This window comes from Oncorhynchus keta, chromosome 24 (genome assembly GCF_023373465.1).
Source record: "Oncorhynchus keta strain PuntledgeMale-10-30-2019 chromosome 24, Oket_V2, whole genome shotgun sequence".
NCBI classification, from domain to species: Eukaryota; Metazoa; Chordata; class Actinopteri; order Salmoniformes; family Salmonidae; genus Oncorhynchus; species Oncorhynchus keta.
The window spans coordinates 24,221,175-24,240,375 of NC_068444.1; the positions used below are offsets into that span (position 1 = coordinate 24,221,175).

At 43.1% G+C, this 19,201-nt stretch overlaps 1 protein-coding gene across 5 annotated transcripts in view; it reads left to right on the top strand.

Annotated features, from left to right (window-relative positions):
• Nucleotides 1-1,349: 1,349 nt before the first annotated feature.
• The window catches only part of pcnx2 (pecanex 2), a 28,647-nt gene continuing 10,795 nt past the window's right edge, over nucleotides 1,350-19,201 (top strand). The window contains exons 1-26 of one of the 5 annotated variants that reach the window (XM_035801155.2): nucleotides 1,350-1,494; nucleotides 1,644-1,805; nucleotides 3,530-3,732; nucleotides 5,425-5,542; nucleotides 5,695-5,734; nucleotides 6,124-7,269; nucleotides 7,422-7,560; nucleotides 7,681-7,841; nucleotides 8,727-8,805; nucleotides 8,943-9,078; nucleotides 9,716-9,858; nucleotides 9,961-10,114; nucleotides 10,404-10,436; nucleotides 11,083-11,254; nucleotides 11,388-11,498; nucleotides 11,617-11,708; nucleotides 11,858-11,967; nucleotides 12,071-12,179; nucleotides 12,322-12,414; nucleotides 12,845-12,995; nucleotides 14,913-15,054; nucleotides 16,904-17,081; nucleotides 17,366-17,474; nucleotides 17,671-17,800; nucleotides 18,738-18,796; nucleotides 18,974-19,189. In XM_035801155.2, the coding sequence (XP_035657048.1) occupies nucleotides 1,471-1,494; nucleotides 1,644-1,805; nucleotides 3,530-3,732; nucleotides 5,425-5,542; nucleotides 5,695-5,734; nucleotides 6,124-7,269; nucleotides 7,422-7,560; nucleotides 7,681-7,841; nucleotides 8,727-8,805; nucleotides 8,943-9,078; nucleotides 9,716-9,858; nucleotides 9,961-10,114; nucleotides 10,404-10,436; nucleotides 11,083-11,254; nucleotides 11,388-11,498; nucleotides 11,617-11,708; nucleotides 11,858-11,967; nucleotides 12,071-12,179; nucleotides 12,322-12,414; nucleotides 12,845-12,995; nucleotides 14,913-15,054; nucleotides 16,904-17,081; nucleotides 17,366-17,474; nucleotides 17,671-17,800; nucleotides 18,738-18,796; nucleotides 18,974-19,189 (4,210 nt within the window). In that variant the 5' untranslated portion in view covers nucleotides 1,350-1,470. The remainder of the gene's footprint in view (nucleotides 1,495-1,643; nucleotides 1,806-3,529; nucleotides 3,733-5,424; nucleotides 5,543-5,694; nucleotides 5,735-6,123; nucleotides 7,270-7,421; nucleotides 7,561-7,680; nucleotides 7,842-8,726; nucleotides 8,806-8,942; nucleotides 9,079-9,715; nucleotides 9,859-9,960; nucleotides 10,115-10,403; nucleotides 10,437-11,082; nucleotides 11,255-11,387; nucleotides 11,499-11,616; nucleotides 11,709-11,857; nucleotides 11,968-12,070; nucleotides 12,180-12,321; nucleotides 12,415-12,844; nucleotides 12,996-14,912; nucleotides 15,055-16,903; nucleotides 17,082-17,365; nucleotides 17,475-17,670; nucleotides 17,801-18,737; nucleotides 18,797-18,973; nucleotides 19,190-19,201) is intronic. The other 4 variants (XM_035801154.2, XM_035801156.2, XM_035801158.2 and 1 more) reach the window with 4 other exon arrangements.

The window sequence follows — 19,201 nt, forward strand, 5'->3', positions numbered from 1 at the left end:
CCGTGCTGCTGCTCCAGTTTCAACTGTTCTGCCTTATTATTATTCGACCATGCTGGTCATTTATGAACATTTTAACATCTTGGCCATGTTCTGTTATAATCTCCACCCGGCACAGCCAGAAGAGGACTGGCCACCCCACATATGCTCTCTCTAATTCTCTCTTTCTTTCTCTCTCTCTGAGGACCTGAGCCCTAGGACCATGCCCTAGGACTACCTGACATGATGACTCCTTGCTGTCCCCAGTCCACCTGGCCGTGCTGCTGCTCCAGTTTCAACTGCTCTGCCTTATTATTATTCGACCATGCTGGTAATTTATGAACATTTGAACATCTTGGCCATGTTCTGTTATAATCTCCACCCGGCACAGCCAGAAGAGGACTGGCCACCCCACATAGCCTGGTTCCTCTCTTGGTTTCTTCCTAGGTTTTGGCCTTTCTATGGAGTTTTTCCTAGCCACCGTGCTTCTACACCTGCATTGCTTGCTGTTTGGGGTTTTAGGCTGGGTTTCTGTACAGCACTTTGAGATATCAGCTGATGTACATTTGATTTGATTTGATTTGAATAGCTGTTTTTTTTTAAAACTATTACTTGTGAATTTTTGAGGGCCTGTAAAATTCCCACTGATCAGCGGGACACGTTTTGTTTGTGGGTTTTGACAAAGGCTACTGTTATTGTCATGTTCGATGGGGACGTTGCATGATTCGTGGCCTATCAATGCTTTACATTCAATCACCAAGATTATACTTTTTCTTACAATAATATTTTTTAAAATATATAATATCAGTCCCAAAGAATAGAGATTTTTTTTTGTTGCTTTAGTTAGAGTCAATTATAAATGTGAAACGATGTCAATAACCGTAAGGTCGATTCAATTCAGGATCAGCTCATAAACCGCATGAGGGTTTATGAGGGTTTAGTTTTAGGGATGCAGCACTGTATAGCTGGAGTGGCTGCTGCTCGTGCTCTCTCACGAGCTGCGCATCTGGACCAGTGATGTGTATACACCCTGGATGACTCACAGGGGGCGCTGTATTGAAGCCATCGCGCAGCCATCTTGGTACTCCTCCTTCGTAAAACATGTTTTTGTTTGTTGAAGCGATAGAAATGCATGTATTAATGTCTACATTCGTTTTAGACACGTGTATTCTATTACAGACACCTTAATGCACACTTTTGAATTATATTATGTGAGCTTAACATAAACAAATATTTTGTTGTTGTTGAGATTATTAATGTTACTGTCCCCATTACAAAAAAGTATACTTAAATACATGTTATTTTGTCCTTGAAACATTTAATTGAAATACTCTAGAATCCCATTAATTCCTATGGAAGACCGCGCCTACCCGGGCGGGCCAATATGGCCGACCGGTGGCTTCAAAGCCACACAATAGACAATACATAGCATTAGCAATCCAGGGTTTATATGCATAATTCATCTAGACGGACGGAGGTAGAGAAGAGGAGAGGATGAGAGAGAGCTGTCCGCACCATGTGAGATCTGACATTTGGATGAAATGATGCGGCGAGTAAATTGCGAATGATAGCTTGATAGAGCCAGTAGGGCAATAGTTTCAACATGGTAACAACGTAGTATATGGGCTACATATGAATTTGACCATCGTGATACGAATCTATTGCAGTTGAGGAGGATGGGCTCGCAACTGGTACAGACTCTGCGTCAGGGGGTTTGGGCATCATTGACAGGAGGTTGGTACCATGACCCGGACCAGAACACATTCAATAACTCCTGTCACCTCTATTTGTGGATGTTCCTTCTTATGTTGCCACTATCACTACATTTGGTGAGTATAAATTCAATCGAAGGCCCAGATCTTGTGTTGGCTTATACGGTTTAGTGCGCCGCATCACTAAGCGCCCTTTTCATTGAAAAACACGGTTCTCTTGGAGCAACATTCCGTTCTAATCCTTTATTTACAGTGATATGTTTTATCCTCAGCACTGAAACATTTCCGTTTATTTATTAATTGTATTGGCAGAAAATGGAATGGTCGCATTTTTCTCTGCATGCCGTTGGCTAGTATGTAGCACAGTGATGGAACGCATGGCTGCCACAGTGATGAAAAAGCAGAAAAGTCCAGGCATTGTAACACTGACTGTAGGTAGCCTACACAGCGTTCACAAAGACAAACGGCGGCACACCTCACCTTCTCTCCCTTTTGGATGTGATAGTATAGCCTACAGCACGCACTCACCTGCATTTGATCTATTTATTTTAGTGGCTAGTAGTCCTACGTCATTAATGATGCTGTTTGGGTTTGGTTTAATTTGGTCAAGATAGCCTATAAAAAATAAATTCCGGCACCAAATGTTGTGGTTGTGGTCTCTTTAATGTGTCACTTTATTTCCATCGTAATGGAATTGAATGTATTTTCATTTCAAGAATTCTATGCTATTTCTTGTACAGAATAGGCCTACTATGTTTCAGAATATGACCTATTGTCTGGTTAAATAAAGGGAGTTTAATTTAATATTAATTTAAGAAAAAACCCACAACGCTTGTTTCAGAGTTAATAACTCGATAAAAAAAGGTCAAACGACATACAGTATGAGCTACTCTGAAGACCAAAAGCCTTCTGATTATTTGTGCAGATGTTAAAGTGATGAAGGACTGTCATTCTTATGTAATGGTGTAATATTGTCCCACCACTAACCCATTTCAAGGAGATTAGTTTTGTCCTCTATTTCAAGTTCTTATTTTATTCTCTATACCACAGAATGTGATATTGTGTCACTTCATAAGGGCCTGAATTTCCATACGCTTGATTTCTCAGAAAATAGATATCGATATATGTTTTTATACAAATAATATAGAAATAGCTCTTGTCAATTAAGTGTTTTTGGTTGATATATTACTTGACAATAAAATAGGCCGTAATTTTAAATAATAATTTGTTCTTAATTGACTTGCCTAGTTAAATAAAGGTAAAATAAAATACAAATTGAATACATTGTGTGATTATTAATTTTTTGGACTTGGTCCTCAGGGTTTGATGACAAGGAGCTAAACACAAAACGTACGACATCCCTTAGGCTGACAGTTCCTCTGAATTATAGATCAGAGCAAGTCACAAGCCCACAGTTTTACTATTCATAATTTCATGTAGGCCTATAGCATACCTGTGTTTCAACATAATGAACACCATGGCTATTGCACATATTTGTTTCTATTGACAGGTTGGTTGATTCCTCTGTTGACTCACTCATCTCAGTATGTAGCTTATGACTACATTATATGGTCGGAGCATTGACTTTTCATTCAGATCATCCTCAGAAAATAGTTTTTCTTTCAGTGTCGCTCTTGGCTGTTTGAGCATAATATTGCAGCCCCAAATAGCTGCTTTGGCGTTGTGTTTCAGACTTAATTTGAGACTAGTTATCATATTATTGAGGAAAGGTTGGGATGCACTCTGTGATGAAGAAGATTGCCATTTTTTAATGGAATATTATTTTATTGTCAGGATATGTGTTTTGAGATATTGAGGGAGTTTGTGTGTTCTATCCTCAGGCTCTTCCGCCCACCACCATGGCACTTAGTATATACTGCACCTCAGTCACCATCTTCTTCATCACGATAAAGATGGTCAACTATCGCCTTCATGTGATGTTTGATAAAGGTGACGTTGTGCCCCCAAGCAGTCTCTCTGATGTCATCCAAGGTGCAGAGAATAAAAGCAACGAGTCAGATTCATGTCTTGCAGCTAAATTAAGGTGAGCCTGTTTATAAAAACAAAATGTATAATAAATATAATCCAAAGCATACAGTCCATTCGGAAAGTATTCAGACCCCTTGACCTTTTACACATTTTGTTACATTACAGCTTTGTTCCAAATTTGATTAAATTATGTTTTTCCACATCAATCTACACACGATACGCCATAATGACGAAGTGAAAACAGGTTTTTAGAATTTTTTGCAAATATATTAAAAATTAAAAACAGAAATACCATATTTCAAGTATTCAGACTCCTTGCTATGTGACACGAAATTGAGCTCAGGTGCATCCTGTTTCCATTGATCATCCTTGAGATGTTTCTACAACTTGATTGGATTCTACCTGTGGTAAATTCAATTGATTGGACATGATTTGGAAAGACACACCTGTCTACATAAGGTCCCACAGTTGACAATGAGTGTCGGAGCAAAAACCAAGCCATGAGGTCGAAGGAATTGTCTGTAGAGTTCCCGAGACAGGATTGTGTCGAGGCACAGATCTGGGGAAGGGTTACAAACATTTCTGCAGCATTGAAGGTCCACAAAAACACAGTGGCCTCCGTCATTCTTAAATGGAAGAAGTTTGGAACCACCAAGACACTTCCTAGAGCTGGCCGTCCAGCCAAACTGCAATCGGGGAGAAGGTCCTTGGTCAGGGATGTGACCAAGAACCCGATGGTCACTGACTAAGCTCCAGAGTTCCTCTGTGGAGATGAGTGAACCTTCCAGAAGGACAACCCTCTCTGCAGCACTCCCCCAATCAGGCCTTTATGGTAGAGTGGCCTTACGGAAGCCACACCTCAGTTTGCCAAAAGGCACCTAATGGACTCTCAGACCATGAGAAACAAAATTCTCTGGTCTGATGAAATCAAGATTGAACTCTTTGGCCTGAATACCAAGCGTCACGTCTGGAGGAAACCTGGCACCTTCCCAACGGTGAAGCATGGTGGTGGCAGCATCATCATGCTGTGGGGAAGGTTTTCAGCGGCAGGGACTGGGAGACTAGTCAGGATCAAGGGAAAGATGAACGGAGCAAAGAGAGATCCTTGTTGAAAACTTGCTCCAGAGTGCTCAGGACCTCAGACTGAGGTGAAAGTTCACCTTCCAACAGGACAACAACCCTAAGCACACAGCCAACGCAGGGGTAGTTTCGGGACAAGTCTCTGAATGTCCTTGAGTGGCCCAGCAAGAGCTTGGACTTGAACCTTATCGAACATCTCTGGAGAGACTTGAAATTAGCTGTGCAGCGATGCTCCCCATCCAACCTGACAGAGCTTGAGAGGATCTGTAGAGAAGAATGGGAGAAACTCCCCAAATACTGGTGTGCCAAGCTTGTAGTGTCATACCCAAGATGACTCGAGTCTAATCGCTGCCGAAGGTGCTTCAACAAAGTACTGAGTAAAGGGTCTGAATACTTAAATGTGATATTTCAGTTGTTTTTTGAAATATACATTTACAAAAAAAAAAGTTTTTGCTTTGTAGATTGATGGGGGAAAAAACAATTCAATACATTTTAGAATAAGGCTGTAACGTAACAAAATGTGGAAAAATTCAAGGGGTCTGAGTACTTTCCAAATGCACAATAGAATGTCTCTTATGGGTAGTGCTTTTGTCTTGAAAAACATGATGTCATCCTTTGATAAATGAACTACCACAGATGGCCACATACTCTACATCTTTCCAAATAGGAAAAGCAGCACGGTTCCTGACAGTGTTGCCATGACAATGTTGACGAGAAACAGGCCGAGTCCAGTCATCCAGGTTACAGTGAAACAGACAGAAACGGACCCTGGGTTGATTGGTGTGGTTAGTGTACCATTATAACTACCCTCGAGCTCCATTCTACAACTATATTATATTATGGAATAGACATTTTTGAGTTAAGGCTAAGATGTGAATGAGCACTGTCCCCCCCCTGTTTCTCTATTCATCATCATCCATATTTCTTGCCCTTACAGGAGTGCCCAAAATCATCAGAAGACTTAAAGAATACTGAAGGTACTGTACTCTCCTATAATTTTAACACTGTTCTGATTCCCCCCTATAGCGGGAAATGGGTTTTCTATTTACAAATCTCACTGTGAGAATAGCATGCTCTTCCTGGAATGCATTGTGTGGATGTAGTGATAAAATGATAATACTACTCATTATGCTAGCCCAGCACATTATTGCTTCAAATATGCTCAGATAAGCATGTTGTCAGCTTCCAATAAATATTCTCACATAATGTTGGTTTTGCAAAGTGTTGCTGAGAAGATCTATATTCTTTAATGTTAGTTAAGATCAGTCTTTACAATTCCTGCTATGTTTTTTCTTCTTCTTTCATTTATGAGCCATTCTAAATTCCGGTCAATATGCTCTTTGTAACATTAATGTATCTGTTGCAGCCCAGAGTGACAGTATCCCCAAGGAGAAACAACCCAGAGTGAGCCTACAGCCTGAGCAAGAGCTCTCCCCAGAGGACCTGTCTAGCCCCAACCCTGACCAGGCTGCCCCTCTCCTGCTGGGGGAGCAGAAGCATGTGGCTGATAGGGAGATTGCTGATGAGGGACTGCCCTCTTCCAAGGGGAGTGATGAAGAAAGCACAGACGAGACAAAGCAGGAGAAACAGCTCCAACAGGACCCCAACAACAACTCTCTAGAGGTCATTCAGGAGCGTGATGACCCCCTCCCACCTCCTCCTCAGAATGACCAGCCAGAGGAGACATACTGCTCAGATGAGATCGCTGTTGTCTTTGTGGACAACTCTGGCCCATCAGCCCGCCTGGATGAGAACGACATGGTCAAGATCATCATCACCATGAGCTGTGATGCCCAGACGGCTGCGGAGCTGGAGGAGTCGGTCAAACAGAGCATCCTGGAGTCTGCCCAGGCACAGATGGGCATCGACCCCCATGGAGGGGCGGCTGGTGACTGCCTCATCAAAATCCCTGTTATCACCTTTGACTCACCTGAGGATGATGAACGGAGTGGTGCAGAGAATGAAGGGGAACCCTTATCTGAGGCTGACTCTGCTGAGCTGCAGACCCCAAGCCCAGACGGCCAGATCACCAAAGAGTTGATGAGCGCTGACTCTGCCGCTCTGGACTGCCGGGACTTAGAGTACAATGAGGCAGACCTGGAACACCCCAGCCCCCAGTTGACCACAGCAGACAACAGCTCCTCTGGCATCGATGTCCACTCCCACCCTGACGAGAACGACCCTCCGGACCTCAATGTGGATGCAGATGGCTTCCTGCGAATCCCATCTATGTTTAGGAAGTACGGCCCAGGGGGCAGGACACACGTGCGAGGCCTGAGCATGGACAGCGGGAAGGATGCAGTCCTCATTGCTGACAGATCACAGAATAAACAGACCACCATGACCTCATCCAAGTCAGACCTGGAGGCCAAGGAGGGCCAGATCCCCAACGAGTCCAACTTTGTGGAGTTTGTGTCGCTGCTGGAGTCCATTAACAGCACCAGGGGAGCCAGTGGCATTGAAAACCCACCAGAGGAGGTGACAAATGAGGAGGACAGAGCCATGGAGGAAGGTGAGTCCAGGCATATGTAGGTTGTCAGATAATAATGATATACATGTAGACAGTTAAGACTTTAGGGGAGAAGTTATTGTCTCTGTTGTGCAAATAGCTGTGTTTTACTCATTCTTTATTGGTAAAATTGAAAACGAGTGTTGCTTTTGCAGAGGATGTCACTGCAAAAATTGAGGATAACACAGAGACAGAGAGCCAGCAGGAGCGGCCAAACCCTCCCAATACTCTGGCCACAACAGACACCCTCCACACCATCCCCGAAACACGGATCCCCATTGTGTCTCCAGACAGGTAAACCTTTTCAAATGTCTCTTGGATATAAAAGGTCATCATCACAATGTACTTTATTTTGTTATTTGATCTGATCTTTATTGTAAATGAATGCATTTTTTTTATATAATCGTTGTATAGTTTGTCCTCTACTCTCAGTCCCCAGACAGACCGGGATAAAGACCCAGACTACGACTCCCTGCCCTCCCAAACATCTCAGTCAGAGAGCTCGATGCTCCAGGTCATATGCAGACCAGAGGCCACCAACAAGGAGGACGCCTATACTTTTCATACAGTCCACAGTAAGTGCAAAATATTATTGTGTGGCATCAATTCACTGAAGTCTACAAACTGGTTACAAACCCTGGATAATGTCGTAGTGAACTGACCCTTCGATAATCTCCGCCCTAGAATTTTGGCCAACCAATCGCAGCACTTCAATGGATATCAACTGTCGATACATCGGACAAGCATCTGTTTAAATCGCTTGAAAACTGAGCGTTTTCTCCAATAAATAAATGTTTAAATGGCTAAATAATTGAATAGTATCTTGCTACTGTGATTCTTGAAATGCAAAGCTTGTTGTAGTATTTTTTTAAATGTGAAATTATACTTTTGTTTAGTTCAGCTGGTTAGCTAGCTCTAAGTCACATTGAAAAGCCACCAAAAGTTGCTAACACTAGCTAGTCACTTAATATAACCTGTTTTTCTCAAAATGTATATTAGCCAGCTAACTCCCGTCTGCTGTCAACATCAGGATATGATTTGAGAGCACTAGTTAGCTCCAAAAGTGGTTATAGCTTTGACTGCTTGCTGACAGTGAATTCAGAGCCAGTCAGTGGCAAGCTACACTACAAACTTAATTTTACCAGGTTCCTTTGAAGCAATTGTAATGACAGTCCACCACAACATACCCAAGAGTTTTCTGATGAGCAAGGGGTAGTCTGTATTTAATTTAATTGTCTATTAGAAACACAGTTTTAGAATACTGTGAGCGCATTTCGGGCAGTGGTTCAATGGGAAATTGGGCTTTCCGGGAAAATGTTGGCAGAGGTTGCAACAGTAACCAAGGGTTAATTGTCTGTGCTATTATTGCCCAACTATTGTATAACATACTGTATGTATATCACTTATGTCATATCAGGTAGGTGTTTTAATTGTGAGGTTCTGTATGCTCTCTATTCCAGGAGACAGACCTCGTAAACTGTATGCTGAGAGAGCCCTAAACCTACCCCTCGGAGCTGAACTTATCACAGGCAACATGTGGTACTATAACCTCAATTATTTAATATGTAATATTTGCATGACGTTTTTGTTGTGTTCTATTTACATTTGACAATGTTTAATTTGAGTTGTTTTTAAACGTCATGGGCTTTTACATGTGAACCTTGTCGTGTACCCAGTGATCTCCTGTCAACTTCCTCCAACTCGGAGTGCCAGGACGGGCTGGCGGGTGGACATACAGACTGCCCCTTCCAGCGCCGCATCATCCCTTCACACAGGCTTCGGCCTCGAAGAACTCACCCTGAAATCTTCCAGGTGACTACACCCCCCCCACCTCAACCTCAACCCCTTTCCCCCATCCCTTTTCCCCCCACCACCCATTCCTCCCCTCCTTCTCTCACCCAAATCTTCCAAGTCACTACACCCCGCCCCTCCACTCTTTCATCTCATCTCTCCTCTCCCTTCCACTCCACCCATAAACCCCTATCCATCCCAGACAGTGTACGCAGGCAACCAAGGCCAAGCGGTGCTCCGACTCAGCACTGCAAATCAGAGTGCTGGCCATTAATCAAACTATAGTGACTCTGTGAGCAGAACAGAAACTGCCTGCCTGGCTCAGACATCACAAAGCACATCGTTCCTCTCAGCACTAAATTCACAATGTATGGTTCATAATACTCACACACCACACACACACACACACACACACAGGAAATACACTGGGTGAAATGTACTGATGATTATTACTTACAATGTAGCTGTATGAAATAACTGATCTAAACATTATTTGTGTCATGACAGCGTGTAGTCAGTTGTTATGAGTTGGAACTAACAGTCATGACGGTTTAAGACATCTATTATGTCAGTGTTATGTAACCCTTATGACTAAGGGTTCAATTAAAGTGATATTGAGATTTATTTTACACTACAACCTGAATTCCACCTCTGACAGGAGGAGGACTCGATTGATGAATCATCAGAGACCTCCACACAGGAAAAGCCTTCTCGTAAGCTGTACTACAAGCTCAAGCTTTTTCCTGGGAAGTGGGTAAACATCTTGTATGACCGGCTCGCCTTGTTGGCGCTATTGGACAGGTAAGAGAAAAAGCTCCCATTCTATCTTTCCTTTTCCATTTCTCAGCGATTGATCAACTAGTTAACAGAGACTCGACTTTGACCTTTGCTCTCTCTCCTCAGGAACCAGGATGTGGTGGAGAACATAGCAGTTGTGTTCCTGGCCTTCCTGGTGGCCTTCCTGGGATTCATCTTGCTCAACCATGGCTGCTTCAAAGACATCTGGGTTTTCCAGTTCTGCGTGGTCATAGCTAGCTGCCAGTACTCATTGTTAAAGGTAAGGAAGGTATCTATTTTGTAACAAAGGATAAGGCTTAATCAACCTTACAACCGTTGCTGATCTGTGTTGACATAATTCAGATCAGTGATAGGATACCAGATCTGTGATAATACTGTGCCATTTTCAATGCTCCACCACATACTCCACTGTAACAATGGAATTAAGCTTTAGCTAAGTACTTTTTATCGGACACATTGCTGATAGAAACACATTTCTCTGTCAAGTCATTGACTTTATATCAGTTAATCACGTTAATAACACTTTGAACAAATTGTTTGTATTACAGAGTGTCCAACCTGATGCAGCCTCGCCGACACATGTGAGTCTGTATGGAACATATTCTAAAGGCATACTGTGAAGATACAAGTAACTGCCAAAATAATGGAAACACTTGATTAAATGAGGGATACAAAGTATATTGAAAGCAGTTGCTTCCACACAGGTGTGGTTCCTGAGTGAATTAAGCAATTAACATCCCTTCATGCTTACGGCCATGTAGAAAAATGCTGGGCAGGCCATTATTTTAACTACTGTGGCTATGCCCCCATAGGATGACAATGCCCCCATCCACAGGACACGAGTGGCCACTGAATGGTTTGATGAGCATGAAAACGATGTAAGCCATATGCCATGGCTGGCTCAGTCACCAGATCTCAACCCAATTGAACACTTATGGGAGATTCTGGAGCGGTGCCTGAGACTGTTTTTTCCACCACCATCAACAAAACATACAATTATGGAATTTCTCGCTGAAGAATGGTGTCGCATCCGTCCAATAGAGTTCGAGATTCATTGAAGCTGTTCTGTTGGCCAAACGCTCTATTGAGACACTTTATGTTGGCGTTTCCTTTATTTAGGCAATTGCCTTTATATTTTCACTGGTTGTTTAGTACTTTACATTTTTTCAAACTAGATTGTTCAAGGCTTTCTCTGCTTCATTTCACTCCCCTCTTGATGTTTTCCAGGGACACAATCAGATTGTTGCCTACAGCCGGGCTGCTTATTTCTGTATTTTCTGTGGCCTTATTTGGATTCTGGAACAGATGTTAAGAAGGAAGGACCTGCCTGTGTCCACTGTGTATGGCATCACCATAGTATTAGCAGATGCTCTCAAATTCCTGAGAGACATTTTAGTGGGTAAGTCACGTACCATAAATCATTACTTTTACCTTTTTTCAGTCATCTCCATTAAACAATTTTAGATTATGTTTTATTTTGACATTCTAAAAAACGTATAGTTCTAAAGTCCTGTCTGTTCTATATTCGACAGGCATCACTTACTGCTTTCCTATCACATTTCTCGTTGGCCTGTTCCCACAAATCAACACCTTTATGATTTACCTGCTTGAACAAATAGACATTCATTTCTTTGGTGGAACAGGTGAGTAGCACTGTCTTTTCTGTTTCGCTTGACCTTCATAATTATGAACTGAATGCATACTGTACCACCATAAACTTAGCCCTTAACCTGATTCCTGTGTTTCCACTTCCTTTGTCAGCTGCAACTGGACTCCACTCAGCAGTGTACAGCATATTCCGTAGTCTGACAGCATTATCTTTGCTGTACGGTTTCTGTTTTGGAGCTCTGAAGGTAGGAATGAATTCATTATTGAGTAAAGATGTGTGTATGATTACATGAAGGATATGTTTTGCACTGCGACGGAACAGTTTGTTGCTGCAGAGGCAGTTTAGTCGAGCATGAAATGGTACAATAATCAATATTTCTATTCTGTTCTAAAGGAGCCCTGGGATGAACAGCATACCCCAGCCTTGTTCTCTGGGTTCTGTGGCTTGCTGGTGGTTCTCTCCTATCATCTGAGTGGGCAGAGCAGTGATCCGACTGTGCTGATGTAAGCTGCCTGCTTTTCTGCTCCTATTGTTATGCCTGCTAACATGCTGACTGTATGAGAGTTGTTAGTGCTAAGATATTCTCCTTTTTTTGTGCACATACAGGTCTCTGATCAAGTCCAAACTGATGCCCACTCTTGTGGACAGTGAGGAAGAGGGTGAAGACTCAGAAGACATCAAGGATCCTCTTCCAGAGAAGCTCATGAATTCAGTGGTATAAGTCAGAGACTTGCATTGTTTCCTCCACTTCCACTCAACTGCTGTCCTCTGTTTTTGTTTCAGGACAAAATTTTGACTTTAACACATTATTATATTCCGCAATTGTGATATTGTATGATTTGCTTTTGCATTTGCAGAAGGAGATTCTTCTTTCAGATCTTGTGGTCTGCTCCATTGCCTACATTTTAACTTTTGCTATTACTTCAAGCACTGTCTTCCTGTCCCTAAAGGTGGGTTACCTACATCCAAACACCATCCCTAAACGATGTGTCATAAATGTTGTTTGTGTCATAAAGCAATGTTGTCTCATCAGTAAATAATTACTGTGGTGTCGTAAATAAAATGTTATCTGATCGGTTCAGTATTCAATCAACCCCATTTTCTCTCCATCTCTCCCTCTTTATCCCTTTCTCTCCATCTCTCCCTCTATCCCTCTTTATCCCTTTCTCTCCATCTCTCCCTCTATCCCTTTCTCTTCCTCTATCCCTTTCTCTCCCTCTATCCCTCTCTCTCCCTCTCTATCCCCTTTTCTCCCCTTTTCTCTCTCCCTCCCGCTATATATATTTCTCTCTTTATTCCTCTCTATATATATATATATATATTTCTCTCTCTCTCCTTTTCTCTCTCTCTCCCTCCTTTTCTCTTCCTTTCTCTCCACAGCCCTTTGTGACCATAGTACTGTATGCGCTGGCAGGGACAGTGGGCTTTGTCACCCACTATCTCGTACCCCAGTTACGGAAGCACCACCCTTGGCTCTGGATCTCTCACCCAGTGCTAAAGAGCAATGAGTACTCCCAGTTTGAGCCCAGAGGTCAGTCAATCAATCAATCAATCACATTTTATTTATATAGCCCTTCGTACATCAGCTGATATCTCAAAGTGATGTACAGAAACCCAGCCTAAAACCCCAAACAGCAAGCAATGCAGGTGTAGAAGCACGGTGGCTAGGAAAAACTCCCTAGAAAGGCCAAAACCTAGGAAGAAACCTAGAGAGGAACCAGGCTATGTGGGGTGGCCAGTCCTCTTCTGGCTGTGCCGGGTGGAGATTATAACAGAACATGGCCAAGATGTTCAAATGTTCATAAATGACCAGCATGGTCGAATAATAACAAGGCAGAACAGTTGAAACTGGAGCAGCAGCACAGTCAGGTGGACTGGGGACAGCAAGGAGTCATCATGTCAGGTAGTCCTGGGGCATGGTCCTTGGGCTCAGGTCCTCCGAGAGAGAGAAAGAAAGAGAGAATTAGAGAGAGCATATGTGGGGTGGCCAGTCCTCTTCTGGCTGTGCCGGTTGGAGATTATAACAGAACATGGCCAAGATGTTCAAATGTTCATAAATGACCAGCATGGTCAAATAATAGTAAGGCAGAACAGTTGAAACTGGAGCAGCAGCATGGCCAGGTGGACTGGGGACAGCAAGGAGCCATCATGTCAGGTAGTCCTGGGGCATGGTCCTAGGGCTCAGGTCCTCCGAGAGAGAGAAAGAAAGAAGGAGAGAATTAGAGAACGCACACTTAGATTCACACAGGACACCGAATAGGACAGGAGAATTACTCCAGATATAACAAACTGACCCTAGCCCCCCGACACAAACTACTGCAGCATAAATACTGGAGGCTGAGACAGGAGGGGTCAGGAGACACTGTGGCCCCATCCGAGGACACCCCCAGACAGGGCCAAACAGGAAGGATATAACCCCACCCACTTTGCCAAAGCACAGCCCCCACACCACTAGAGGGATATCTTCAACCACCAACTTACCATCCTGAGACAAGGCTGAGTATAGCCCACAAAGATCTCCGCCACGGCACAACCCAAGGGGGGCGCCAACCCAGACAGGATGACCACAACAGTGAATCAACCCACTCAGGTGACGCACCCCCTGCAGGGACGGCATGAGAGAGCCCCAGTAAGCCAGTGACTCAGCCCCTGTAATAGGGTTAGAGGCAGAGAATCCCAGTGGAAAGAGGGGAACTGGCCAGGCAGAGACAGCAAGGGCGGTTCGTTGCTTCAGAGCCTTTCCGTTCACCTTCCCACTCCTGGGCCAGACTACACTCAATCATATGACCCACTGAAGAGACGAGTCTTCAGTAAAGACTTAAAGGTTGAGACCGAGTTTGCGTCTCTGACATGGGTAGGCAGACCGTTCCATAAAAATGGAGCTCTATAGGAGAAAGCCCTGCCTCCAGCTGTTTGCTTAGAAATTCTAGGGACAATAAGGAGGCCTGCGTCTTGTGACCGTAGCGTACGTGTAGGTATGTACGGCAGGACCAAATCAGAGAGATAGGTAGGAGCAAGCCCATGTAATGCTTTGTAGGTTAGCAGTAAAACCTTGAAATCAGCCCTTTCTTTGACAGGAAGCCAGTGTAGAGAGGCTAGCACTGGAGTAATATGATCAAATTCTTTGGTTCTAGTCAGGATTCTAGCAGCCGTATTTCGCACTAACTGAAGTTTATTTAGTGCTTTATCCGGGTAGCCTTTATTGTTAAAAAAAAAAAAAATCGGACACAATGCAGTTTTTCCTACTATAGGCCTTTTGCATCTCTGACTCTCTAGTACAAATTTGATGAAAGACTACATTTAATAGCCTATAGTTCTATACACGTGTGGGTTCAGTTAGTTGGGGAAGACCTATCTCCTGTGCTTTCATCTATACGGATTTGTCAAGTACTGCAAAAGTAAGAAACAGCTCTTGTGTGTGGTGATTAAAGTTGATTTCATTTTCCAGATGATGCTCAGTTGATGTGGTTTGAGCGTCTGTACGTGGGCCTGCTGTGTTTTGAGAAATACGTGGTTTACCCAGCCATCATTCTGAGTGCGCTCACCAATGATGGATTCTCACTCAGTCACCGCAAGAAGCTAGGCATCCAGTAAGTACCTTTCTCCTAAAGATTTTAATAACAAACACATACTCCCTCCTTTCCCTGAACCAAGACCCAGACCTGGGTCAAATGCAAAAGTATTTGAAAGTATTTGATGTGCACTTGGTGTAATTTAGGGTTTGTACTTTTGGAACTATTCCAGTGGTTCCATTGTACCAAGCTAACTAAATCAAGCGCATGCCAAGTATTGGACTTATGTATTGCAGGTTGACGTTTATTGTCATGAGTCTTGCTTGCCCTGGAAGCAGAACTGATCGGTTTCCACTAGATAGGCCAACTGCAAAGTCAAAATTGTCGATATCATAAAAATTCATGAAAACAAAAATGTGCTTTTTGGTCTTAATTTAAGGTTAGGGTTAGACATTAGGGTTAGCAGTGTGATTCAGGTTAGGGCTAAGTTTAAAATCAGATTTTATGACTTTGTGGTTGTGCTAGCTAGTGACCAATCTGCAGAGCTGCCTTCAGTACATGAGTCATCTCAATAAATGCTAACCTGTGTATGTATTTGACCCAGGTCTTCTAAGAACCATTTTCAGTCTGTATAACATTCAGTTTGGAATGTAAAGTTAATCTCTGTCTCGCTTACGTAATTACCTTAAAATGTCAACATAAATCTTAATGTACAGGTAACTGCCAAAATAACGGAAACACTTGAGTAAATGAGCATTACATTAAGTATATTAAAATTAGGTGCTTCCACACAGGTGTTGTTAAAATCTGGTGATTTAGACAGCCACAGCATATGGTTTCAATCGTTTTCATGCTCATCAAACCATTCAGTGACCACTCGTGCCCTGTGGATGCAGGCATTGTCCTCCTATGGTGGCATAACCACAGTAGCCAAAATAATACCTGTGGAAAGAAGTGGAGGACGCTCAACCAACCGACGTCAGTCGAGGTGCAACCAACATTTTTTTAAATTATAGAAAAGGAAAAGGTGCAACACTCGCTCACCATTAAACATTATTTGTTTTATTTAAGCAAGGTTAAAAGATTCATGTTTCGGCCTTCATCAGAATAATCCTGATGATTATTCAGATGAAGGCTAAAACGTTCATCTTTTAACCTTGCTTAAATAAAACATAAAAATGTAATGGTGAGCGAGTGTTGCGCCTTTTCCTTTTGATTTCTAAAATAATGGCCCGCCTAGCATTTTATACATCATGGGATATTAATTGCTTAATTAACTCATTGCTTAATTAACCCAATTGAACACTTATAGGAGATTCTGGAGCGGCGCCTGAGACAGCATTTTCCAGCACCATCAACAAAAAGGCTGGTTATGGTATTTCTCATAGAAGAATGGTGGCGTATCCCTGCAATATAGTTCCAGACACTTGTAGAATCTATGCCGAAGTGCATTGAAGTTGTTCTGGTGGCCCAACACTCTATTCAGACACTTTATGATGTTGTTTCCTTTATTTTGGCAGTTACATGTAGCAGCTGGGGAAACCTTATCCAGAAACACACAGTTATTCATAGGTTTATAAAGTCTCCACCACTCCCTTCTGTGCATCTTGGAGGTGGAACAAAACCCTTAGCACCTTAATCAATCACATAAATATCACTTTCAACCCAGTCTGAATTATGTACATGTACTAACTAGTAGACAATCAGTCACTTTGATGTCATCATCTGAACCTGGTCATCATGACAACAGTCACTTTGCATGTCAATTCCCTTGCTAGGGAAGAAAGTGTGATGTATACACAATATTCGCTAGTATTGGTGCATTTGTCTCCCCTGCTCCCCTCCCACTCAATGTCACCCCTCTGCTTTGCTCTGCTGTGTCACGCCTGTACACCTGAGTCGCTCAGGTCTCTGTGTCTCGCTCCAGCTGTGATGTCTTGTTGATGACAGTTGCTGGGATGAAGCTCCTCCGCGCCTCCTTTTGCAATCCCAGCTTCCAGTTCGTCACTCTCATCTTCACTATCGTCTTCTTCGAGTTCGACTGCAGCAGGGCCTCAGAGACCTTTCTGCTGGACTTCTTTATCATGTCCATTGTCTTCCACAAGGTCAGTCTGCGACGTGACCGGAGACTGGTACACACACTCCCAATGACAGACATCTCACTACAATAAGATGGGAAAGGAATACAACTCACTATGACTGCGGTCCCCAAACTCCCTACAGTTGATTAACAAACATAGTTTTCTTCGGGGTCTATATGAAGCAGCAAACACCTGCCAGCTGTCCTTCCTACTTTTGATCATATTGGATTTATTTTTAGGATCTGGTCTAAAAATAACTGGCTTTGCTGTCTGTCAGTGACTCACAGCAGGTCTTTGTTCCTCGACAGCTCAGTGATCTGCTTCACAAGCTCCACTTCATCATGGTCTATATCGCACCGTGGCAGATTGCATGGGGCAGCGCCTTCCACGCATTCGCTCAGCCCTTCGCTGTGCCTCGTATCCTTTGGTTTTCACATGTGTAGGAACTACACAAGCTTCCGCATATGTTTTGACGTTGCTCTGACTGAAACTGTAATGTAACTGCGAATTTGACAGAAGATATGTGAGTATGGTAAACCTGTTGTCTCCAATTGAATTGATACCTGGTGGATTTTCCGTTATTGTGGAGGTTCTCCTTCATGATGCAGCTCAGATTCAGCCATGTTGCTGCTGCAAACGTTTGTGACGACTCTGTTCTACACCCCTCTCAGCCCCTTCCTGGGCAGTGCCATCTTCGTCACCTCCTACCCACGGCCCGTCAAGTTCTGGGAGAGGAACTACAAGTAATGGCTTTTCACCGACCGCAGCATGAGATAAAGCACCATGAAATATGCATGCACCCCTTAAAGCACCACGGTGTGTCGGCCGCACCCCAGGGCATTCAGCCTTAGAGATGGGGCATGGGAAAGTCCATTATGAATAAAGAAGGGGACAAGGGACGTCCGACTCAATTTGAGTCTATGATCAAACCATTGAGTTAGGTCACTGTCAATAATTTTTAATCTGGTTAAAGTTCATTGTTAGTCACTCACCTCTGTTTCATCTGTTTGTATTAATGTGCTCAGAAAATATGCAAGTGGTGAATTATATGGCCTCCTAGAGCCCCTGTTGACGTCCATATAGGGACATTTCTTTCTCAGAGGTGATGTCATGCACTCAGCTGACTGAGCCAGGTTTTAGTGCTATCCTGGATCCTTGGGATCCTTTTACCCTAAACCTTAACCACTACACTTACCCTAACCTTAACCTTAACCCTTACCGTAACCATTTAAAATGTAAACTTCAAGGGGGTAGGGACGTCCCAAGGATTCTGGATAGCAAGGACCCTGAGCTAAGTGCTCTAGTCTAGGGGTATACAAACAGAGTATAGAGACCACTAAAGAGGATGGATAAAATAAGTCTTACTCAGGACGTTTACCACTGAAAAGAATGGTCACAGTTCCGGTCTGCTTAAGGGATGTCTCTCCCATTGCGATAGCAACTGGGTCTGGTCTGCTTCGTTCATTGACTGTATATGAACCAGAAAAAAGGATTGAGTGAGATGTCTCGCTTCCTTTTCCGTCTCTAACATTACTCCAGTCACTGAGTTATTGATGAGGATACATGTAATTCATTTAACACACAGAAAAGGTCCTAAAAATAAACCAGAATTAGACCATGTTTATCTTATTTCAATGAATGTACTGTCTCCCTAATCTATGGTTTTGTACCATTTTGCAGCACCAAACGCATTGACAACTCTAATAGCAGACTGGTATCTCAGGTTGATAAAGAGACAGGTAACCTATTGAGTATATTGAATAAACATCAGCATGTTTTTTTCCCCCCTAATTAACGTTAAAATAATAATCTGAATTAGAACTTCTCAACTCTACAAGGATCTTCTCATGGTTAATTGGTTATGGTTTGTTGGTCATGTCAATCAGTGTATTTTACATAAGCCTTTATTCCCCCAGGATGCGACGACAACAACCTGAACTCCATCTTCTATGAGTATCTGACGCGCTCTCTGCAGCACTCTCTGTGTGGTGACCTGATGCTGGGCCGCTGGGGAAACTACAGCTCTGGAGACTGCTTCATCCTGGCCTCTGACTACCTCAACGCCTTTGTTCACCTCATCGAGATCGGCAATGGCCTGGTCACCTTCCAGCTCCGAGGCCTGGAGTTCAGAGGTCAGATACTGA